The following is a 22,823-nucleotide window of genomic DNA, read 5'->3' on the forward strand; positions in this document are numbered from 1 at the left end:
TGCAGTGATTATATTAGTCCTCTGATAGCTCAGCTCCTAGGTGTCCTCTTGCCTTTTGCACACTCGGAAGAACAGGGTCTGTTCCAGATGGCGGCGATACGCTCATTGTGGCAGGTCCTTCCCTTCGTGTTCTCGACAGGCCTGGGGGCCTTCTTCAGAACAATGGGTTGATGTGCCGCGTAGCGCGCAAAAGTTCTTACAGCGAGGTTTTTCTCTTTGTTCGCCTAGCTCAGCCATGGGCTCGTCATCATACACGAGGTCGAATAGTCATCGGGATGTCCCGGGTACGTTTTATCTCCCACCGCTCAGACTAGGTTTCCGAGTCTTCTGCCGCGTACCAGCTCGCCTATTCCGTGTGGATCTGCACTCACGAGTGCGAGATAGCCAGACAACTTGCTTCAGTCCAGTCAAACCTCTCGCAAACTCTTACACCTCGTACCTGTGGTACAGGCGCTACGATGTTCTCGCTTGTGCTTGACGTACATGGCGGCCAGAGTGTACTGGTGGTAATTCTCAGCTTGAATCAAGGTCGCGCTTAAGCTGAATGACGTCAGCAAAGTGAGAATTGTCAACTGGTTGCCGATGCGCTCCAGTATGACCTACTCATATGCCAAATGTCTTGCGTCCGCTCCGCGACCATGGCGGCTCACAAGGTTTCATCTCTCATGTCATTGGGTATATCATATGGTTCAGTGTTTCCCCTTCAAGTTATCATGGCCCAAGGTGCTATACCATGATCTATGACCGTGCGTGCTGCTCAAAATCTCCGTTTCATCTCTCATCTCTGAGTCTGATCTCGCCAGAACCCACCTCATCTCGCACCTTACGGACCGATGTACGCGCAAAATGACCTTCCTTCCCTTTCGCAATGTCCCCATGGAGACCTCATTAATTTACCACCACCTCATACAGGTTCCCACAAAGCTACCTTGCGCGGCGTCAACGCCTCTCTCTAAAAGGCAAACAGTGGTCGGGAGAAAGTGCTCGGGGCGCACTTGACTGATATGGTCAGATGCCAGCGCTGTGCGCGGGAACGCGTCGGGAGATTCGCGCCTTTGGCCCGATTGGCACATTATCCGTTTTCATTACACACACTGGGTATGCCCTCGCCGATCTGGACTGTAGCTTGACGTCAGCCTGATATCTTTAGTCGGGTTAGAGCGACGTCTGATGCTCGCATCAAGGGACTCAGCCGACTTATATGCGTTAATTATGATGGATTGTCATCAAGGCTCTTTGACTGGATCGGTCATGTCTTAACCTTTGAGACATTTATATTTGCGGATTGCATATGTACCATACATTACCGTACCGCCAAAGTATGGGAAATCAAACTCAGAGGAACGCATGCTGACTATTTCGCTTCCGCTCCCGACTGTAACTTTGAGCCGCACGGTAGATGAAACACTCGCCTTTCGGCTTACTCGATTCAAAAACTTGAGCTTATGAAGTTACTGTGAAGATAATATCGCTATTACAACATCATGCAGAACAGAAAATTACGGGAATTAAGTCCGCGATGGTATATACAAGTTAAACTGTAACATTAGGTTACAAGCGTCCCAGATTGTCTCACTCCTTTTTCTTACGCGTGTACTGTGAAAGTTCACATTTCAGCATGACGGCCCGAATGGGGTGTATAAGCGTAACTCGACGTACCTGCGCAGCAACCGTGCCGTCTGGGAGCCTCTCCTTGGACTTGACAAGCTCGTATCTGAACAGCCACGGCAGAACGACCCACCACATGGCCCATACAACTGCGCCGCCCACGATGATGCAAACGGCCACCAGACAGTACCTGTAAGTTTATGAGTAAACTGACGCCTTCTGATTAGGAGCGGATAAGAGGGTATGACGTACAGATAGTAGGGAAGCGGCGGTGTGTCGCCGACGCCGCCAGGCGGTCGCAAGAAAGGCGCGATGAGGACTATGTCATCGTTGAAAAGGAATAGAGTTCGAGTTAGCGGATATAAGACTCATCATGGAAGACGTGAGGACTTACGGAAGACCGACGCCGCTGCGAAGAAAATGGCGAGAGGCCACCACACTGAATAGGTTATTAGCAATCTGAGTTTCCTTAAGTTGGATGGAGAAGCGAGATGGGCGTACCTTTGAAGGGGCGGACGGCTTCTGGCTTCGTCCAACGAAGGTAAAACAGGCCCTGTGTACGCAAGACATGAGAAACCACGTGAAGAAGGCGACACACCCAGCGGCTAAAGCGCTTGTACATGGGCCCGATTACGTACAAAGACAATAAAGCAATTGACAATCTGTTGCGGATATTCTTGAATATCAAGAATGAACGGATAGGCGACACTGAGCGGCGGAGCGAGGATGACGATAACCTAGTTAATGAATATAGGCGAAGTATTCATTAACTCCAACGATATACACAATGAAAAGGTAGGAAGCGTACGGTGAAGATTAAGTGGATGATCAGTCCCGGAACAGGCGTTTTCCCCGTTGGCCAGTTGGAGGCCCAGAATTTGTTTCCGAACGGAAGAGGGATACCTTCCTTTGCGAGCTCTGTTCCGAGGTTATGAGCACGCGATCTTCTCAAGGTTCATTACAACAAACCTTGGTTGACGCGAGATTGAGCGAAGGCCTGACGGTATGATCAGACAATAACCAGACGAAGATGCAAAGAATACCTACCATCGTAAATGACGTCTAGGTCGCGTTATTACGTTAGTATCTCACCTATAGCTAGGATTATGTGAAAACCACGTACCCCCAAAGCACTGAAAGAGACAACTCAGATTAGCGAGCTACACACGGGTATTGGAGGTTTAAGCGTACCTTAACCCAGCAAACACCGCTAACGCACGCTCAGCATTGTCGCCAAACACTTTGCCAAAAAAGAGAGCTGCGATGGTGACACCCCCGTTTTCAATCTCTTCCTGCCCGCGTACATTCAGCAATGCGATCGTTAATGAGGTTGTGGTGTAGACCTGCCTTTGTAGCAGCGCTGAAATACGCGATGTTCGCGAGCATGTACAGTACCGCGCAGATTCCGAGCCCCAGAGGGCCAGCGATGGATAGCGTGCGCACTGGGTTCTTGACGTTGTTCATCACATAGTTTACGTTCGACCACCCGGTATATGAGTTCAGGATTTTCAACATGGCGGTCGCATACTAATTGACGCATCAGCTACCGTATTCCAGGCCCAATAATGGGAGGGTCCTCACATCGTTACTGCTTGTTGAGCTCCCAACAAAAGAATTGCTAAAGTTGCTGCGCGTGTTTCCCAAGCGAGTGTGGCCACTAAGGACTACCCAGCCCGTGATAACGACGAAGACGAGGATGGTGATTTTGAAGATCGTAAGAGCCTGGATTATGAGAACATCGGGTCAGCCTCGGTGGTAAGGGGACTATGTTTAGAATACGTGAACACGATACTCACGTTCATGACCCATACACCAAGCCTCGGCGTAAAGCCATGGAGAAAGAATACAAGGAAGATAGCTATTGAAACGTTTGGTAAACATTTCTGCGCAAAAGTGTTTGAACAAACCTCCAAGCGCAATACCACGCTCAGCCCACTGGTTCACGGTCGCTCCGGCTGCTACAAGAATGCTATCCAAACCCATCAACCTCGGTGAACATAACAGACCTAACCCAATTGGCACCTACTTGCTTGCGAACACCTGTAAATCACCAAGATTCAGCATACTACTTTCATACAGGGCGCAAATCCTACTCACAATGCATCCGCCAGTACTGAACCCCAGCACAATCACGTACGACGCGTAGAGCACCGTCGCCAGCATCTTCGGTCTTGGGTACACTACCTCCAAGTACACCTTCTCCCCTCCACTGCGCGGGAACATGGTACCAAACTCGAGCCAGATGAACAACCCGCAGAACGCGAGGAGGAAGCCAAGCAGCCAGAGCATGAGCGATGCACCGATCGAGCCCACGCCCGTCAGAATGGAGGACGGCGTTGAGAAGATGCCGGTGCCGATGATGCGGCCGACGATGAGGAGCGTGCATGAGGTGACGCCAAGGTGACGACCCATGCCACCGGCGGTGTCTAGAGAATATCATGGAACAGGGTAAGTTAATCAGCCTATCAAGAAGAGAGGGAGGGGGGGAGGGAGATGCAGAGTGAGTGGTGAATGTGCTGACCTTCTTCGAAGCTGAGCTCTCCCGGGTTCAGCTCAGGGTTCTTCGCCGTCCCGGGATCCACCACCTCCTCATTCTTTTCCTCTGAGCTTGGTACATCACGATCCGTAGACTCCTTTCCTGTCTCTTCTGAAGGTGAGCTAGCCGGGCTAATATCTTCTTGTTTGCCCCGAAGTCGTGCCCAGATTGTCGCCATGTCCGCCGACGTGCCTTTGGGAAGGAATGAAAGCAGGGAGAAAGCAAGGAGGGACAGCACAGTATATGAGCAAAGAGCGCCTTCAAAGTCTGCCAGGAACAGTTTAAACCGAACAGTCAGGAAGCGACGTCAACGTCCAACATCAAATGGTGCGGAGGCAAATCACGATAGGTGGAGGGGCTTATGCAACTTGCGGCTGAATGGGCTGCTGACCAGCGCACATGTACAGCACATGGATTGACCCGAAATTGGGCGCCTGCTGCACTGTACGCGGTGTACGGAGCACAGAAACCATTCAGTCTGGCTGGCCAAGCATCGTCAGAAAGGAACGAACGTGGAGAAAACAAGAGATAACGTGCCGGCTGTGGGAGACCGACCCCCCGAAACAAACCTTCCGAGCATTATCCCCGTCTGAATGCGCTGATCGTATTGCGTGAGTTCTTGGCTCCAAACTCTATGGCCTTTGGACTTGAGCGTTTACGAGAAAGGCTATACCGTACCTTTTGCATTCGATACGCACCTATCGACCACGGCGCAGCTCCATTTTCCACTCAGTTCCTCGTCTTGGAGGCTGGAGCTCTTGACGCGTCCTGGCCTTCATCATGATGCATGACGTTGAAGGATCAAACGTACGCATCGAGGCGGAAGCAGATTCATTACAGACTCCGAACCTTCCTTGACAGTCAGCTCGGAGACGCTCTCCGGGCGACTAGCCCCTATTCTCACTCGTTTAACGCGCATTTTGCATTACATGCTGAAGTACATCTATACTACAAGGGACATCTATATGTTCAAGTAAAAGGCAGCAGAGAAAGATAGTTCCGTTTTAGTCGATCTTTTTGCGGTCAAACTAAAAGAAACGGGCCACCCGTCAGAAAGCCGAATGAGAACCGTGGAGAGGAAATATGTTGACTTACGACAGTGACAACGGTCCCATCCTCAAGCCGCTCCTTCCGTGGCTCGAGCACATATCCAAATACACGAGGCCAGACAAGGCGCCATGCAGCCCAGTAGATTACGCCAACGAGCAGAACGGCAATACCGACCAAGGCGTATCTGTGGGGGTATGTTAGGCCGATATCGGTAGGCATTATTTCGACAACGTACAAGTAATAGGGCAACGGAGGCGTATCGCCGACGCCGTTGGGCGGGCGGATGAAAGGCGCGATGATCACTGCGTGAAGATGCTGTGTTAGACTACGCCAACGAAAGCATAGTGTAAGAAAAAAACATACAGAAGACAGCAGCGATGAAATAGAACACTGCAAGGGGCGTCCACACTGCAAAGCCAACGGTCAGCTGCGAACGTTTTACAAAAGATGCTGCGATGTCCCGACCTTTGAACGGCCGATGCACGTCCGGTTTCTTCCAGCGTAGATAGAACAGACCCTACGAAACATCGAATCAGAACGCTATCCGATAATGAGAATATTTAGAAAAACGCACCACGACAATAAACAGGTTAAATATCTGCGCTGGGTACATCTCGACGTTGAGGATGAATGGATATACAACTTTTGGTGGAGGGCCGATGATCACAATGAGCTAACGATCAACAGTTAGCCTGTTCCAGGGTTCGTTAGAATTGGTTATGGCGGTGCTCACTGAAGGTATCAAATGGATGATCAGGCCTGGAAGAGGCGACTTCCCCGTCGGCCAGTTCGATGCCCAGAACTTGTTGCCGAACGGGAGTGGGATGCCCTCTTTCGCAAGCTCTTGGTTGATGCGTGATGTGGCGAAGGTCTACCCAACATCAGCATTGAATTGCAACATGTATGAGTAGACTTACGACAGTGACGACGTTCTATGCAATGATCGGTTAGCATTTCGGACGTTAGAGTCGCGAAGGAGTTACTTACCCCGAGAGCACTGAGAGCAACGAAGACTGCAAGGACGCTCTGAGCTGCTGATCCGAACACCTTGCCAAAGAATAACGCAGCAACAGTCACTCCGCTGTTATCGATTTCTTCCTGAAACGAGGGGGGAAATGACATTGAGAAAACGGCGAATCACGATCGTACGCCGCACGCACCTTGGTAGCTGCACTGAAGTACGCAATATTGGCGAGGAAATACAAGACAGCGCATATTCCCAGTCCAAGCGGTCCAGCTATCTTGAGCGTGCGCACAGGATTGCGAACCTCGTTCAGGACGTTGTTCACGTTAGACCAGCCAACGTACGCATTGAGAACTTTGAACGTTCCCGATGCCCACTTTGCGAAGTCAAAGAAGTCACGAACAAGGTAAAACCAAGATGATTCTGTTTGGTTGAAGACTCACGTCGTTGGGACTATGTGACGTGCCCTCGAAGGGCTTGCGGAAGTTGGCATATGGGTCATCAATACGAGTGTTACCACTGAGGACGGCCCAGCCGGTGACCACTACGATCGAGAGGATTATTATCTTGAAGACGCTAAGTCCCTGTGAGGAAGGATATTCAGGCTCCTGCGTCTGAAGATGAATACAATGACCTCACTAACATTCATGAGCGCTATTCCAAGACGAGGCGTGAATCCATGCAAGAGTGTCACAGAAATCATGACTGCAACAGCGATAGTGAGCATCTGAAAACTCAGGTTGGAGCTCATAGCTAAGCAGACTTGCCTGCGAGTGCGATGCCACGCTCTGTCCAGCGGCTGGCTTCATAGCCTATTGAGACGAGGATACTATAAATTTGTCATTAGTTCCATGTTTACAAGTACGCCTGCGTTAGCTAACTTGCTAGCAAAGATCTACCAGCAGTTAGACATGCGAGGGATGACGTAAAATGGCCAGTATGACGCACGATACACCCGCTGGCCGTGAAGCCTAAGAAGATCGCATGCATCGCGAAGATCATCGTCGCGAGGTACTTCGGACGCTGATACACGGCTTCAAGGTACACCTTCTCGCCTCCGCTCCTCGGAAACATCGTCCCGAACTCGAGCCATATGAACAGCCCGCAGAACGAGAGCGAGAAGCCAAGGACCCACAAGCTGAGCGACGCGCCGACGGAGCCGACGCTTGTGAGGATCGAGGAAGGCGTGGAGAAGATGCCGGTACCGATGATGCGTCCGACGATGAGCAGCGTGCATGAGGTCACGCCAAGGTGACGGCCGAGTCCGCCTGCGGTGTCTATGCGAATGCGGGGAAACGCGTGTTCGTACCGTGAGAGGCCCCGACCGACAACCGTCGAAGTTCAACGAACAGCGAACGCACCTTCGTCGAACGTGAGCCCGCCGGGATTCGGTTCTTCGTCTGAGCTCTCGCTGGCACTCGTAGGCGTGTCTACCCGCGCTTTCTGAGATAACAAAGGGGTGCGCTCTGTGGCCTCTTCAAGGCTCCCGCTAGCAGCTAGCGTCGCATTCGAACCCCCTTCATCTGAGTGTTGTTGTAAGTCTGGATGCGAAGTCATGAGGGCGTCGTCGTGGTTGAGGACGGAGAAGATAAGTATGGCTTACCAATAGCCTACAAGCTGATAGCGGTGATGTGTGCATGTGTGTAAGAAGCGCTTGATGTCGCCATAGGTGGAGGAAATGGTAAACCCGCGCGTAACGGGCGGCCGCGCTATAACGCGACTCTTTCCACGTGTGACAGAAACCAGATTGATAAGCTTCAAACTCTCCGTGGTCCACTTTCGTATGTTTTGACTGAAAGTCCTGAGAAAATATACACAAAACGTGAGAAGAATATGGAAAAACTTTGGATACTAGCCAATAATATTTGAGAATCCCTCAGTCCATGTTACAATTCCATCTAGTCTTCTGCGAAGTACTAGTTCAAATACGCTATCTACTTCGATTAAAAACCGGTAAAGTGTAGGTATGGACTCCTACACCTCTATTGCCTTCACGTGCACGGTATCACTATGTTTTCCCTCAAATACTTCTTCACCTTCGGTGGGCAACCCAGATTGTGATCCATCCTTTTGGCTCCTACCGAATGCACTAAGGTCGTCAGTCGAACATTCGACGAGCTCATCGACAAATGTCCCTCGCGGAGGAAAGATGAGTGACAAAGAGTAGTAGACGACGCAGGAGACGAAGAACTGCGGCAAAACCATGAGTTCATAGGTAGTGAACGAGAGACAGCCTGCACGCACACCATACATCCATGATATGTCGTAGAGATGAGGAGCTTCGCCAACGAAGAGAGTAGTGTTGATCGACTTGGCGAGCCCTGGAAGGGTCGGCACTATTGCTATCAGCATTGTGAGCACTGCGCGCCAGTTCTACGGGTCAATCAGCACGACGTGCTTGATTGATATTCATGAAGGCGTACAACACCGGCCGTGTATCGATATCGACCGTGTGGGTCGTACATAGCAGGCACGTCCACTTGACCTTTGTGAACGAGCCAAAACTGGGGAGCAACAACAGTCGAATGAGCATGTCACTATAAAGAATCGTATATACCACGTACGTCGGTGACCATGACCCCAGCGAAAGGGCCGAAGAAAATGGTCCATCCATCCAAGAAGGTCAGAAAACCGGTGGCGCTGGAAGCTGATGAGAACACATCTTTGGGATCAAACAACAGAGACAAATACTTTGCAAGGATTTGCCACGGGCAAAGCGCCCACCCGCCAATGATAGCGCAGATAATCTGACCCCTCCGGATGTTGATATACTGTCTTGGAAGCTCAGACCAAGTCAAATAATAAATGCAACAGGGCTTTTTACCTTGGGAAAAATCGCGGTCATGTCATTCCCGCACCCCATCGAGTTCGTACTGATGTTTGTGCCTATCGTAGTTAGCGCAAAGACGAAGGACGTGAAGAATGCCGCAGCACGGTTGTCCCATCTATCAATGAGATCAAGCGGGTTCCAGAGTACGTCGCCATAGAGAGTGATGCCCGCACTGGTGACTGCCATGCCGGCGAAGCTGCAGAATGTGAATACGATCGGCATGATGATGGGCTGGATGTATTGCCTGTTGTGACTATGAGCGAAACGTAACATCTCATGTAATCATTAACGTACGCTCGTTCGTTCTTCGCATAACGCTGTTTCAAAAAATATGTGTCTAAAAGCATAGCTTGAACCATAGAACATGACGGCGTACAGTAAAGTCCGGAATGTTCACAGCGAGACCACAGTACAGCCCCAGCGCGCTGTTCATCGCATTTAGCCATGTCCAAGTCAATGCAGAACCGCTCAATGTAGAGTGTTGGTTGAAGAGACCGCCAGGGTCGTTCGAAGGAACACGGATGAAGGACCAAATGACCATCGCGAGCCATGTGATCGGCGTGAGCGTGCTCTTGACCATGAAGAGCCACCGGAGTTTTTGGGGTGAGAGAAGCATGAAGGGGAGTTGAATTGTCCAGTATATGATGTAGCACATAGCACCGGTACTGGTGATGGTGGCATCCGTCGAAAGGTGGTTGGGCAACCGAGCAGTGGAAGGCCATATTGCTTTCAGCATCTGGGTTGGATTGATCCAGCTTCATTGTTAATTTGAAGGGACGTGGAACTCGTACCTGGTATACGCACAGCGAGCCGTTATAAGTCTTGAAGATGTTCGTGAGTGAAGAACAGCGATTGAGCGAGAGTACCTTCACCTGAATACCGTACCAAAACATGGCGATGATGACTCGGATCAAGACCGGAAAGTAGCTGAACCAGAAGCCAAATGAAGAGCGATTGAGAACAGGAAATGCAACGTGCAGACGTGCTCCAGTGGTGCCATTGATGACTGTGACCACCGAGGTAATGGAGTACGCGACAGCAATGGCAGGTAGAGCCTGGCGCCTACATGGATGCACGAAGATCAGTAGGTCTAGTTGAAAGACTACAGGGTGAGCATACCAAGAAAGACCCAGGGAGAGCATAGAGCCAGCAAGCTCCCAGACAGCGAGATTCGTCGCGTCCGAGACCCAGTAAGAGACCTGCGCATGAGCGATGCTTTGAGTGATACTGGAAACATCAGAAAAGGGGCATGGGGACGCACATAGTTCCACATCCTTGTTGAAATATTCTGTAAGTTTTCGCAGTCAGCAGATCAAGAATGTACAGCGTACGTCCATGAGGTGGAACGGGGTCCATATCCTTATTGCTCCATCCTTTTCTTGTGGCAAGACTAGCACCCTCCGTTTCGAGAGCCCAGCGTGAAAGGCTGCAGTACTTGAGCATTACGGTATGAAGTTAAAGACAGGGCGATGAACGAGGACGAACGAGCTCCAAGTAGATAAGTAGAGCGCTCTCATATGTGTCGTATTTTAGGAAAGATAAGAGGTCAAGTGGTGGTTAGAGAAAAGTGATGGGCACCAGGTTAACGGATCAGCGCGGGCCTCCGAGACTCGAGTGGGATTTTGAGGTGCGGGCATGGTCTACGTGAAGCCATCGCATGTTGCTAAACCTACACATCAGGCTGCCGGGCGATTTTCGAAAGGGAAATGAGATAAAAAAGGCAGACAAACACAAACGCGTCAAAAGGACGCAATATGCCGGATATTGCTCCCGGACAGTCAGCGCGCGATGTAATTTAGCCCCTATCGCGTCTTCAGGGGTAACTTGGTGCACTGACAGGAGCAAGATATCAATGGTTTCCGACATACAGGTATCTACATAATGTATACAGGCGAGTATGAACTACGATACATCAAGGAAACAATCCAGCGTGCGTCACAGCAAACGACGATCACAGCACAGCAAAAACTCTCAAGCAATCTTCTTGCGATCGAACTGCGGGGGTTGAACATGAAGCAAGAGACGTCAGAGAAACCCCACAGGAAGTACGAAATACTAACAACAGTGACAACCGTTCCATCGTCCAGCCGCTCCTTGCGCGGCTCGAGCGCGTACCCGAAGATACGGGGGAGGACGATTCGCCAAACGGCCCAGTACAGCACGCCAGCTAGCAGAACGCCGATGCCAACGAGCGCGTATCTTGATTAGACGAAAGCACTATAAGTTAACGAGCTATGCTGCGGGTAAATGTGTTGTGACGCACAGATAGTAGGGTAGCGGAGGCGTGTCTCCAACGCCGTTTGGCGGGCGTATGAAGGGCGCGATGAGTACTTGAAAGGAGTCAGCATGACACAACGCTACAAAACAGTTCCACGAGAGTGCTTACAGAACACCGCTGCAGCAAGGTAGAATACCGCAAGAGGTAGCCACACTAGATTGTACGCCGGCCCGCGGTTAGCAATCAAGATGAAGGCGAGGATATTAGAGTGCGGCAGTTCACCTTTGAACGGTCGGTGCACGTTTGGCTTGGTCCAGCGAAGCCAGAACAACCCCTATTTAGCCATTAGAAATGAGTAACACCATTCGAAAGGCGATGGCTCGAAACGTACAATTACAATGAAGAAATTGAATATCTGCCCTGGATAGCCCTCGACATCTAGAATGAAAGGATATACGGTCTTCGGCGGAGGACCGAGTATTACAATCACCTATAACAATGAAACCGTCAGATTATCACGTCGTTCGGAACGGATTTATAGCAGGGCGAAGACATACAGATGGAACTAGGTGGATAATCAACCCAGGAAAAGGCGACTTTCCTGTGGGCCAATTCGATGCCCAGAACTTGTTACCAAAGGGGAGAGGTACGCCCTCCTTTGCAAGTTCTTGGTTAATACGCGATGTGGTAAACGTCTGCAGAAATGAGTGAGCTATGATAGTTATAAAGTGTGTCCGTATTGATCGCATCGACACAGGGAGAGACTTACCACTGTTATGACGTTCTAGAACCCAGTAATTATCGCTCAACAAGGTGAGTAGCTTTATACAGCGATGACCTGCTTACTCCAAGGGCACTGAGCGCGACGAGCACGGCCAATGCACGCTGCGCAGCTTCTCCGAAGACCTTGCCGAAGAACAGCGCAGCAACAGTCACACCGCTGTTATTGATCTCCTCCTACAAGGTCGAAAAATGTTTCCATCATTGACACCGCGAGCTTCGACAAAAAGCGCTGTCCATACCTTGGTAGCAGCGCTGAAGTAGGCAATATTTGCGAATAGGTACAAGACTGCGCAGATGCCGAGGCCAAGCGGCCCCGAGATCTTGAGGGTGCGCACGGGATTGCGTACGTTGTTGAGGACGCTGTTCACATTAGACCAGCCGGCAAACGCATTGAGGACTTTGAAGCTGGCTGTTGCGTACTGGAAAGTCAAACACAGAAAGGTATGTGAGAGGCTTCAAGGAGAAGAAGCTGAAGAGGCGCACGTCGTTTGCACTATGTGAGCTTCCGGAAAATGGTTGTCGGAAGTTGGCATACGGATCGGAGACGCGCGTTTTTCCGCTGAGGACAGCAAATCCTGTCACCACTACGAAGAGTAGGATGAAGATCTTGAAAACACTAAGACCCTGGGACATACAATGTTAGAGGCTGGCGCTAACGACACTTTACACGAGGCATAACACACGTTCATGAGGGCAATACCACTGCGAGGCGCAAGACCATGCAGTAAGGTCACAAAGATCATGACTATCATAAACATAAAGTCAGGGAAAGTTGATAAGATGGGGCGATTGACATTGTACCTGTCAGCGCTATCCCGCGCTCTACCCACCGTGAAGCTTCGTGTCCTGTTGCCACGAGTATGCTTAAAGGAATTGTTAGCATCGATATTTCCACCACTGTAGTGCATGCTCACTTGCTTGCAAATATCTATCAAGCAAACGTTGGTCAAGTGAACGGAACCCTTCAAAACAAAAGAGGAGCTCACAATACACCCACTAGCCGTGAAACCAAGTATGATGGCATGCGTTGCAAAAACCATGGTTGTGAGGTACTTCGGACGCGTATACACCGCCTCAAGGTACACCTTCGACCCTCCGCTGCGTGGGATCATCGTCCCGAGCTCCAGCCAGATGAACAGCCCGCAAAACGACAGCGAGAAGCCGAGCACCCATAGCGTTAGGGAGGCGCCTACAGAGCCGACGCCGCCCAAGATGGAGGAGGGAGTCGAGAAGATACCCGTGCCGATGATACGGCCGACGATGAGGAGCGTACAGGAGGTCACGCCGAGATGCCGGCCGAGTCCGCCTGCGGTATCTGCAATGCACGAGTGCATCGTGTCAGTGAAGATGCACTGACACCAAGTGTGCTTCGGAGATGGGATGCGTACCTTCGTCGAATGCAAGTTCACCCGGGTTCAGCTCTGCATCGTCGCTACTGTCGGGAGCTTCTGCCAATGGGGCCTCAGAGCGCGCACCTTCATCGACACCGGTCGTGGTTGAATTAGATAGGAGAGGTGTGCGCTCTGAGCTCGAGCTTGCTCCACCGTGACTTCCAGCAGCCTGCGGCGCGGCCTTCTGTCCTAGTAAGCGTGGAGCCATAACGAGGTCGTCAACGCGCTGTTGTCGCCAGAAAAGGGGAGGAAACCCACAAAGGAGGGGGACTTGCGCAAGCCTTTGTAACGTTCGCAGTACATTTGACTAGTGCTTAGGCATGCACCATGAAGCTGTTCGATGGCGCCATAGGGCCACGCCATGAGAGAGCTCCTAGTTTAGGGAGGAAGTCGCGTTTGTGGCGGCGCTACGCGCGAGTTTTGTTCGCAACGGTGGAACATCATTCCGCGATTTCCTGCTGTAAGCTGATAAGGCTTCGGGCATGCGCTCCTTCTCTCCGCCTCGAATGATTAAGTGCTGACTAGTCCTAGGCTTGTATATCCCGGTGGGTGAAGTCTCCACTGCTTGCGAAAAGTGAAAACCAGAGCGTTGATAGTGGAGAGAAGTCTAAATATAAACTCCGAACAATAGCCCCTATCTCGACCTTCCAAAAACAATTGTTCTCTTGAAGGTGCCTTCGTTCCCAACATGTGAGTGCATTGTAGATACAGGAAAAGAATGTTCGCAACAGTCGGCATCCACTATAGTAGATTTAGTTAGCTTATGATTGTGTTCGGGGTTTTGCAACACAGGTCACGATGGAATAGCTCCGAGTCCTGTAAGCGCACGGCGTCTTGACAGTATCGCGGTCAAGGAACCAGGATAGCATTAATTGGTCAAGGGCGAGAAGAATGTATGAGAACGATGATCAAGCTACTAGTTGGATGCCACTAAACCCTCTAAGGTAGAGATGGATGGGTGCGCATCGCTCGGCGAGGGGAGTCAAACAAGATGGCTTGCATTGATCCATAGCTGGAACGTACGGTCGATGATCAGCCCCGAAGGAAGTGATATATTCCCCGTCGACTTGATGGATACCCAGAGCCAATTGTTAGCACAAAACCGCGCCTTGTGATCAAATGAGTTCATCCACTATGCATTGTCATCGTTGTTCTGTGCCTGAGATTGCTTCCACTCCGCGGTTTCCAGACAGATACATCTTCATAATCCGGTACGGCTTAACCGTCCCGACAGACCGCTGAAAGGCGGGCGGAATTACGGTAACAACCTTACTGCCTGTTGCAAATTGATTTGGAATAGACTTTAACCCTAAGCTAAAATCCGACCGTGGAGATGAGCACCTCGACACCGTGCTTCCTGAGGACCGCTGACACGGCATTTACATCATCCGGCTTTACTTTCTCAGCTGCCTGTTTCGAGTGGGGCTTGAAGGTTGACGTGGAGTCAGGTCTTGTTAGAACGACGACCTTGCTTGCGCTGCTCGCAAGGAGACTCTGCAAGCATTCGTTACAACATTGACTCTGTCAAGATCACCCTCCGAGTGAGGTTACCTCAAGAACGGGTTGCCGGATAGCCGCCTGCCCCAACAATTGCGAAAGTCTTGAAGGTGTTGCTCATTGCCCAAGCTGTGAGTGGTTGACTCTGGGATTACTGTACGGGTGCATCCCAGTCACGCGTGCGCGGCTTATTTATATAACCTGCCCTGGAGCCCATCCGGTATTGGAACCAGACTTGGTCAATATATATTGGTCGCGGGCAGGTGACTGGTTCAGTACACCATAACCGACTGTGCCTAATGCCGCCTTCCGTGCTCACACTTCTAGCATGCGTTCTCACGAGATAATGAGTTTTACGCAACGTAGCATGGACAAAGATCATCTCTTACAAAGCAGCGGCGAACCCCACCGAAAGCCTGCCAAAATCGCTGGGGTGAAGATATATCCCACCACCGATAGCATACCGACGATTGCATTCTCGCAAAGCTACGCTGTTAGCTATTTCTTACAATACGTTATGGGGAACATCAAAGAGTGGCCATTCATTTGGACAAAACATCCCTAACTGACCGCCATTTGTACTCCGCCCACAGGTTGTTCGAAAGCGCACTTGTGCCTAGGTCCTTATCCTGAACAAGATCATAGCTGGAAACACATTGTCCAGAGTTAAGGTCCTTCCAAAAGTATTCGAGAATGAAACCCCTGGGTAGGCCTTCAGGGACCTTGCTGACATGCTCAACAGGAACTGATTTGAGCTCTCCATAGATAGCGCCAAGCTCGGAGAACGTGAGGCGCTCGCCTTCGATACGAAAAGCAGTGTTCAGGAGTTGGCTCGGAGCGAGAGTTGTGAATGTATAGGCCAAGAATGCTTCAAGAGCAGAGTTTCAGTCACTGTGAGTGCTCGAGGACGTTGAGCTTACCGCCAATATCAGAAAGAGATGTCAAAGAGAATGGCTTGTCTCCTGGATTGGGTACGAGGAATTTTCCTGTATCTTCCACAGCGCCGACAACGTGGCTATGCTCTGTGAATAGCCCATTCTTTCGTATTCAATCCGGTAGGCCCGACCGGCAAAGCAGCGCCACGAATACAGCTATGAACACTTACATATACACGCAGTGTGGGTAGCCCGATTTCCTTCGCATGTCCTAGCAATTCCACGGGTGTGAGCGCGCATGAAGCGGAGTAAACCTAGATACTCACCTACTACTTTCTCTTTGACAATCAGTAGGCCCTCCGTTAGACCCTCTGTGGGGCCACAGAAGTCGGACGGGACAAACAACTGCACGCCGGCATGCTTCGCCGCATCTGCGAGCACCACCTGCGACTCGAAGCCAGTGAAACCGATCGTAGAGATGAGCACTTCGACTCCGTGCTTCTGCAGAACAGCAGCGACCGCGTTCTCGTCGTCCGCCTTCACTTTCTCCACAGCTAGCTTGGGATTCGGCTCGAACATCGATGAGGAGTCAGGTCGCGTCAACACGACGACCTTGGTTGCGCTGCTCGAGAGAAGGCTCTGCATGGAAGAGGTGGTTCTTGGGTCAATGGTTAGGTTTTGCAGTGTTCCACGTATGAGCGTACCTTGAGCACTGGCTTCCCGATAGCACCGCCCGCGCCTACGACGGCAAAGACCTTGAATGTGTTGCTCATTGGTGACAATCAGGGGGAGAGATGCTTGATTTCAACTTGAGACGTGACCAAGTGGAGAAACCACGCCCTCTTATATTGCTAGCTTATAAGCCTCGCGCTTGGGTCTGTCAGCGTCTTCCATCAAGTGCACTGAACATTTGATTGAGTCGAGGTTAAGCGCAAAGCAGATCACGTCCGAATTCTGACGTCAGCTGAATGACGTGATAAGTGCTTCGGCACGAGACCTGCGACCTCTGCTTCATCTCACCTTACGCAACGCTCTGCAGTACGCGACCAGATCCTCCAGCAGCTTTCCTTTTCTATTCTCAACACACGTTTTCAAGCAAGGCACACAATATAGGCAGCGACGGCCTTGGGCGACGACATCTCGCGCAATAGAAGTGGGGCTGACAAAGTTGACCGGGCCGCATCAGCATGCCCACGTAAAATAAAGCTTACCTACTACGTTACCCATAAATCGTAGGTAAGGGGATTGGATCATTTATGTCATTTACCTATCATCCACCGATTATAGGTCAAACAAGAAATCAGACGAAGGTCTTCATCACAACCTGGCAAATTGAACGATCTACAGAATCTTCGAACCACTCTGTAACAGAGACACTTTGTTGAAAGGTAAAACCTCAACGTATCAAACGATTACTGCACAGTAATAGCAGACAAGAAGTAAAGCAGATTTACGTGCAGTAGATCGTACCAATGTAAATGTTACTTGGGTAGGGCCCAAGGTGATCAAGCAAATCGCCAAACAACAGGTTTGGTACAGTCTGTATCGTGCACTGCTCATCCGTAGCATCGTCGTTGCCGGGGCACTCGTAAAGCCACGTCGCTTGTATCCGATGCCGAGTCAGAGACGATGTGGATCTCGCCTTGGACGTGGGAGAACCCTAAGAATTCCCCCGGAAGCGTAGGGATGGGGTCTCGGACGTTATTAATGCGAACGAAGTCGTTGATCTACGGAATCGGAATCAGCGCCGTAGCATACACAGCTAGCTTCACAGCTACGAGTGGCCTACCCTACTGTCGAAAGATGATGCATAGGCAGGGTTGCCAACGCGTGGCGTGCCGTACGTTTGTCCCTTGATGTGGATGTTCGAAGGTAAATTGAGCGTCAAATAGAGGCAATCAAGCTCTGCTAGAGCACCGCCAAGCGAGTGGCCAACGATGAAAACCTCTGTCGCACCATGCTGCGAGATGAGGCCGAGGTTTTGGACCTCAGCAAGAATGATCTGAGCCGTCTTGGCAGGCTCATCAGCAAAACCCTCATGCACCATGACATTGCTGGGGACGCCGGGAAAGAGAGCCGAATCGAGGTGTGTCTGCACGATTTCAATGTCTATGAAAAGTGATTCGCTACATGACTAAACGTGTTAGTTACCCCCCCCAATGACAACCTCAACGTGGTGGGGGGGTCCAGTACGGCAGTAGGAGAACCTGAACATCAGTAACCCTAGTAGTAACCCCGGAGTAGCTTAAGTATTTAATTACTTGCGAAACAGGCTCGGAAAAGGTGAACGGTGGAATGGGAAGTAACTACTCCAGAAGCTAAGTCAGAAAAATTAGGAGCCCTCTCGAACGCCTGTTCTTAACTAAGCTTAGCAGGAGTGTCTTGAGGGAAAGCCAGTGAAAACCTGGCATGAGGGGTTTAGTGGGTAGTGTCGCAACGCTACTGTTGTTCTGATGAGCCCCACACTCCAGTCCTTAGTGGCTGGGTCAGTGCGTTAAAGCATTCCCCTCATATCCACCCAAAAAAAAACGTGTTAGTTACAGCACAACATATAGCGCGACACCGAAAGGACCATCTCACAATTTCAAGGGATCTATCCCTTGGTGCGCCACAACAACAGCGTTGTTGGTGGGCCAGTACCCAACAAAGTCTGCACACACGGATTTGTCAGAGATCACGGAATCGAGAGATACACGTAAACATACAGTATTGGACATAATTTCCGTCTCCAGCGGCAAGGCTAGGCTCGAATCCAGGGACGGCATCACAAGCCTCTGCGGATATGAAAACGGTGTTGAGCGGGCGGATCACTCTGTTTTAGCAATGAAGAAAAACCTCCACAATTCCATCCTCGAACTGGGGTCACAAAACGCTGCACTTGTGAGCTGGGTGTACGGAGCCCAGCTTTCGAGAGCGCTCTCAGAGATTTGGGTTAGCGTGGTCACCCAGTCCTCGATTGGAGCTGCGATAGCGCTGAGAACACCGTAAAGGGTAAGAGCAAGTACTTTAGACGGATGCATGCTTGATGGGAGATCGAGGGAAATCTGAGTGAGACTCGGACTGAGGAAACATCCTGGCTACAATCGCCATGACTTGTACTGTAGCTGCTCTCTGAGCGCCTTCGCTCGGCATCGGGGAGAAGAGAAACTCCTGTCATTTAGTGAGAAATATAAGCGCACATATTACGAGCACGAGATGTACAACCGCGTGGTCTTCTCAATGAGAAGACGCTCCCTTCAATATTAGAAAGATGGTCTTACACTAGTAGATGCGCGCTAATCAAGAGTCTCTGACTGTATATGGCTATGGGACGCCTATCTGAAGCTAGTTCTGAGCGTTTGATACGAGCTTCCCAACGTATCGAAGGGCTTAGAACGCGAACGTTAGTGTTAAAAACTGATAACCATAAGTATATATCCCCTAAGCGCTGTGGTACGAGCGAGTATAATCTACCTGATAACCATAAGTATATATCTGGTAGACGTTGTCAGTTCATGTCCCTTGACTCTGGGACGAGACGTGCTTACCCCCTAAGCGATGTGGTACGAGCGATCGCGAGTGGGGGTAAGAATGCGTCTGGCGCTCGTCTAATATACGAGCGCATTCCAAACTCCTGCTTCTCTTCTGGTTCCTGCTTCTCTTCTGGTTCCTGCTTCTCTTCTCTTCAGCTTCCTTCCGCCCGCTTCTCTTCTCCCGTCCTGTCCGTCTTGTCGTCGGAGCGGTGCTTCTCCGCATTTCAACAAACAGAAGTCGAATAATCTTGCTAATATGAGATTGTGGCAACAAACGTGCACGCCAAACACGGAAAGAACACGGTTATCAATGAAGAAGCTCAGGTCAACGTTTCAAAATTTCAACAGCCGTGGAGATACATTTCAACTTTACCTTTTCGCCAACCCGCCTACCATAATAATCCTATTGAACAAAATTTGTGGCGCCGAGCACGTGCTATGGTCACGGAAGCTGAAGCTGAAGGACTGCTGACTGCGGACATCTCGCGTCAAAAATTTGCGACCGTGACACTTCTAGTCTTACCATATGTGTCGCTGATGCCGAACAGACATCACGGTCAAAAGTCCTTCTGTATAATGAGCAAGCTTGTTCAGGCTGAAGGAGGAGGTATAGTCAACCCTCGTGACGCAAGGGTCATGCATTCTTGCTCTCGTTCCACCATGCTACCCCCGTCATCCTCGCAGAGTAGGCATCTCAATTATTCACGGTCAAAATGGAAGTGCCTCGCTAACGGCCACAGGCTGCCGCATATGCTGCAACGTGATCGTTACAAAGAGGATCATCCACTAGTAAATGCAGCTTTGCACAACCGATCCTGGTCCTCCTTTGGTCGGTGCACCCTGCGCATACCCCGCATGTCCCGTTGTATCGGCTTGCTACGAATCTGTGCCGCTGGTGTCGGGTAATAGATGCAGGGTCCACAGTATTGCGTAAGTCGTATATAATTATCGATGTCAACCTTCATCCCCGTTCATCTCCCACCTTTCCACTCCCACTACCTTCTGTTCAACACTAATTCATAACTAGAAAATGTACAGGCGACTCGTCTCATTCGTATCGTTACTTCCCGCTCTGGCAGTGGTCAGAGCCCAAAGCTCGGGACCGACGGTTGACCTCGGCTATGCGATATACCAAGGGGCAAAGAACAGCAGTACGAGCATCAGTTCATTCCTTGGAATCCCATACGCCGCGCCCCCGACTGGTCAGTCTCTCTGCCCATCTCCCAGTTTGGTTAAGTAGTATGCGTGCTAAAGAGGCTGCGTTCATATCCCGCAGGTGACCTGAGGTTCCAGGCGCCACAAGCGCCTGCCGTCATCAGTGACGTGCAGCAAGCGACCGCACAGCCAAACGAGTGCTATCAGGCTCCGTTTGGAAACGCGACCACAAGCTCATTTCCATTGGGGCACACTGACTTGAGTTCGGGTGGTGCATTAATGAGGAAGCGGGACGTAGGGCAGTCTGAAGATTGTCTTTATCTCAAGTGAGCCATTACCGTCGATTGCAACCTCAGCATAGGTTGTATCGAATCCTGTGCTTAATGTGTGTTCAGCGTCTACACGCCAGCAGACCTGAGCTCGTCGACGAACGCGAGTCTGCCAGTGCTGGTGTGGATCCACGGAGGCGGTTACGTAGCCGGCGGTGCATCAGGTTTCGACGGTGTGGACATCGTTCAAGAGTCCGCGAATGGCCTAGTCGTTGTCATCATCCAGTACCGGCTCGGTGTGTTCGGGTTCTTGTCGGGAAACGAGGTTGTCAACGGTGGAGGGGCGCTCAACGCAGGGCTGCGTGCGTATTAACCTCGTTCTTTGCTCAAGCAGGAGGGAATGATGTCTTACGTCCGGTGATCCGCGTTCGCAGTTGATCAAACCTATGCTTTGGAATGGGTACAGAGTCAAGTGAGCTTTTCCCTCTTGCCATATCGTGAAAGTTGCTAACACGTACTGCAGATCAGCAAGTTCGGTGGCGATCCTTCCCAAGTGACAATCTGGGGCGAGTCTGCAGGTATGTCTTCTGATTTATGGCGCTATTGACACTTCGAGATGATCTATGGACTGTAGGTGCTGGATCAGTGCTGCAACACATTATCGCGAATGGTGGAAACACCCAACCTTCGTTGTTCCGCGCGGCTATGACAAGCTCGACATTCTTGCCGTCGCAGTATGCATACAATGATACTGTTCCTGAGGTGCGGCTTCTCCGCAATTGCCAAGCGATGTGCTGATTTCTCTCAGGCTCTATTTGCGTTTTTCGCTAATGGAACTGGGTGAGCACCTTTCCTTATCAAAAAAATTCATGTCATTTGCAAAGTATACGCTGACCGAGGGTCTCATCAAACACAGATGCTCGACGTCTACGACGCCGCTCGCATGCATCCGCAACGCATCCGTGGATACCCTTGAGAGCCTGAACAATCAAGCCAATTTGAACGGATTCTACGGCACGTTTGTGACTGTGCCTGTCATCGACTACGAGATGATAGTCGAGCGCCCGATAGTGACGCTCCAGCGCGGAAGTGTGAATGGGGTGCGTGTCTCCTCATCTTTTTTGAAAAGATACAACGTTGATTAATGTGTATGTGTTTAGGAAGTTCTGTTAGCGATGACGAACACACACGAAGGAAATGTATTTGTCAACTACGCTGAGACGCTCAACACCACGTCTTATGTCGAGAACCTGTTCCCGCTGCTGCCAGAGTCTAGCGTGCAGCAGGTCGTCAGCGCTTATGCAAACTACACGGTTGGACCCGGCGGCGGTCCTGCTGTTGGAGACGTCCTCGGCCAGGCTATTGGGATCATGGGCGAATGTACGTGTCCGGTCTTCTTGAGTGGGAATACGGTTGAAAGTGCTAATGTTCGTAACAGCTATCTTCTATTGTCCGTCATACTACCTCCTTGACGCATTCTCGAAATCCAACAAAAGCGCGTGGAAGGGCACGTTCGCGATTCCGGACGGGTTCCATTCGTCCGATATTCCGTATTACTTCGTGAGGTGAGCGGTGCGACGAACTACATGGGGATTATCTTGGCTCACGGTTTTTGTAGCGTAGGTCCGGCGGTTGACAACACGATGTTCATTGCGTCCTTCTCTGGGGCGTTCACCGGAGTCGCGCTTGCGGAGACGCCGGATCACCATCCCACCAACGTGTCGATCACTCCCGAGTGGACTACATGGCCCACGGGTGAGATGGAGGTTGTGTTCAATACGACGGAGGCGGGCGATGCGAACATTTATGCGTCAACTACGGATACGGTATATCCGGGTATCATTGAGCGGTGCAAGTGAGTTTATTTCGTGGTGTGTATGTATACAACTAGTGCTTATGGATCTCGCAGTATCTGGCATAGTTTGGGGCAGTATACGGGACAGTGAACTCGAAGCAAGACGGGTAGGAGAGTCTCGACTCTTTAGATACTTTATGGATGTTTCCAGTTATTCAATATTACAGTAACATCCTTGACAATGACGGCTCGAGGGGTTTCAAAGCGGTTGACCATGGTGTTAGCTCGCAACATTCATTCCCGTTTAGATTACCACGCAACAGCGGGCATCGTTCAACTA

At 50.7% G+C, this 22,823-nt stretch overlaps 7 protein-coding genes across 7 annotated transcripts; 1 reads left to right on the plus strand and 6 right to left on the minus strand.

Moving 5' to 3' along the window:
• Positions 1 to 1,474: 1,474 nt before the first annotated feature.
• On the minus strand, positions 1,475 to 4,494 carry CONPUDRAFT_107885 (amino acid transporter). The gene is made up of 18 exons (XM_007773045.1): positions 4,130 to 4,494; positions 3,706 to 4,034; positions 3,635 to 3,648; positions 3,516 to 3,577; positions 3,405 to 3,466; positions 3,190 to 3,330; positions 2,956 to 3,135; positions 2,800 to 2,900; positions 2,732 to 2,741; positions 2,656 to 2,670; positions 2,578 to 2,605; positions 2,417 to 2,526; positions 2,247 to 2,345; positions 2,110 to 2,161; positions 2,003 to 2,047; positions 1,861 to 1,927; positions 1,660 to 1,798; positions 1,475 to 1,596 (listed from the first exon to the last, which is right to left on the minus strand). Exons 1-18 carry the CDS (start codon positions 4,320 to 4,322, stop codon positions 1,573 to 1,575), a joined length of 1,671 nt encoding a protein of 556 aa, XP_007771235.1. The 5' UTR covers positions 4,323 to 4,494; the 3' UTR covers positions 1,475 to 1,572.
• Positions 4,495 to 5,050: 556 nt separating this feature from the next.
• Positions 5,051 to 7,715, minus strand: CONPUDRAFT_127625 (high affinity methionine permease; the record flags this gene model as incomplete). Its single annotated transcript, XM_007773046.1, has 16 exons — positions 5,051 to 5,171; positions 5,240 to 5,378; positions 5,430 to 5,496; positions 5,558 to 5,602; positions 5,660 to 5,711; positions 5,769 to 5,867; positions 5,928 to 6,065; positions 6,112 to 6,126; positions 6,182 to 6,292; positions 6,355 to 6,534; positions 6,602 to 6,742; positions 6,802 to 6,863; positions 6,926 to 6,987; positions 7,040 to 7,053; positions 7,107 to 7,435; positions 7,520 to 7,715. 16 exons carry the CDS (start codon positions 7,713 to 7,715, stop codon positions 5,106 to 5,108), a joined length of 1,716 nt encoding a protein of 571 aa, XP_007771236.1. The 3' UTR covers positions 5,051 to 5,105.
• A 324-nt stretch (positions 7,716 to 8,039) lies between these two features.
• Positions 8,040 to 10,431, minus strand: CONPUDRAFT_127627 (uncharacterized protein; the record flags this gene model as incomplete). The annotated part of the gene is made up of 12 exons (XM_007773047.1): positions 8,040 to 8,348; positions 8,403 to 8,531; positions 8,582 to 8,662; positions 8,723 to 8,798; positions 8,850 to 8,929; positions 8,983 to 9,232; positions 9,283 to 9,305; positions 9,365 to 9,724; positions 9,780 to 9,809; positions 9,861 to 10,050; positions 10,108 to 10,203; positions 10,313 to 10,431. The coding sequence occupies 12 exons, from the start codon at positions 10,429 to 10,431 to the stop codon at positions 8,133 to 8,135; spliced, it is 1,650 nt and encodes a 549-aa protein (XP_007771237.1). The 3' UTR covers positions 8,040 to 8,132.
• A 420-nt stretch (positions 10,432 to 10,851) lies between these two features.
• On the minus strand, positions 10,852 to 13,651 carry CONPUDRAFT_107895 (amino acid transporter). Its single transcript, XM_007773048.1, has 16 exons — positions 13,378 to 13,651; positions 12,976 to 13,304; positions 12,904 to 12,917; positions 12,791 to 12,852; positions 12,673 to 12,734; positions 12,473 to 12,613; positions 12,229 to 12,408; positions 12,053 to 12,163; positions 11,976 to 11,990; positions 11,764 to 11,901; positions 11,598 to 11,696; positions 11,489 to 11,540; positions 11,375 to 11,419; positions 11,252 to 11,318; positions 11,049 to 11,187; positions 10,852 to 10,983 (listed from the first exon to the last, which is right to left on the minus strand). The coding sequence occupies exons 1-16, from the start codon at positions 13,586 to 13,588 to the stop codon at positions 10,960 to 10,962; spliced, it is 1,689 nt and encodes a 562-aa protein (XP_007771238.1). The 5' UTR covers positions 13,589 to 13,651; the 3' UTR covers positions 10,852 to 10,959.
• Positions 13,652 to 15,398: 1,747 nt separating this feature from the next.
• On the minus strand, positions 15,399 to 16,525 carry CONPUDRAFT_167223 (NAD(P)-binding protein; the record flags this gene model as incomplete). Its single annotated transcript, XM_007773049.1, has 5 exons — positions 15,399 to 15,745; positions 15,798 to 15,915; positions 15,983 to 16,023; positions 16,079 to 16,391; positions 16,457 to 16,525. The coding sequence occupies 5 exons, from the start codon at positions 16,523 to 16,525 to the stop codon at positions 15,420 to 15,422; spliced, it is 867 nt and encodes a 288-aa protein (XP_007771239.1). The 3' UTR covers positions 15,399 to 15,419.
• Positions 16,526 to 17,308: 783 nt separating this feature from the next.
• Positions 17,309 to 18,772, minus strand: CONPUDRAFT_74913 (alpha beta-hydrolase; the record flags this gene model as incomplete). Its single annotated transcript, XM_007772966.1, has 5 exons — positions 17,309 to 17,479; positions 17,542 to 17,878; positions 18,333 to 18,402; positions 18,458 to 18,526; positions 18,631 to 18,772. 5 exons carry the CDS (start codon positions 18,770 to 18,772, stop codon positions 17,309 to 17,311), a joined length of 789 nt encoding a protein of 262 aa, XP_007771156.1.
• Positions 18,773 to 20,294: 1,522 nt separating this feature from the next.
• On the plus strand, positions 20,295 to 22,634 carry CONPUDRAFT_156162 (alpha beta-hydrolase; the record flags this gene model as incomplete). The annotated part of the gene is made up of 12 exons (XM_007773050.1): positions 20,295 to 20,466; positions 20,541 to 20,745; positions 20,815 to 21,050; positions 21,123 to 21,160; positions 21,212 to 21,266; positions 21,323 to 21,450; positions 21,497 to 21,528; positions 21,605 to 21,788; positions 21,849 to 22,068; positions 22,127 to 22,253; positions 22,307 to 22,543; positions 22,598 to 22,634. 12 exons carry the CDS (start codon positions 20,295 to 20,297, stop codon positions 22,632 to 22,634), a joined length of 1,671 nt encoding a protein of 556 aa, XP_007771240.1.
• Positions 22,635 to 22,823: the final 189 nt, after the last annotated feature.

Source organism: Coniophora puteana, assembly GCF_000271625.1.
Source record: "Coniophora puteana RWD-64-598 SS2 unplaced genomic scaffold CONPUscaffold_10, whole genome shotgun sequence".
In the NCBI taxonomy this organism is placed as follows: Eukaryota; Fungi; Basidiomycota; class Agaricomycetes; order Boletales; family Coniophoraceae; genus Coniophora; species Coniophora puteana.

Bases quoted from the DNA above. Each gene is read 5' to 3' on its own strand.
- CONPUDRAFT_107885 (XM_007773045.1), bottom strand. From the start codon at position 4,322: ATGGCGACAATCTGGGCACGACTTCGGGGCAAACAAGAAGATATTAGC. The intron at 2,527-2,577 runs GTTTGTTGTAAT...ACCTCGGAACAG, and splicing joins TCAATCTCGCGTCAACCAAG to AGCTCGCAAAGGAAGGTATC. The intron at 1,799-1,860 runs GTACGTCATACC...ATAAACTTACAG, and splicing joins CCGCCGCTTCCCTACTATCT to GTACTGTCTGGTGGCCGTTT.
- CONPUDRAFT_107895 (XM_007773048.1), bottom strand. From the start codon at position 13,588: ATGGCTCCACGCTTACTAGGACAGAAGGCCGCGCCGCAGGCTGCTGGA. The intron at 11,541-11,597 runs GTACGTTTCGAG...ATGGCTAAATAG, and splicing joins TCAATTTCTTCATTGTAATT to GGGTTGTTCTGGCTTCGCTG. The intron at 11,420-11,488 runs GTGAACTGCCGC...CGTACAATCTAG, and splicing joins CGTGCACCGACCGTTCAAAG to TGTGGCTACCTCTTGCGGTA.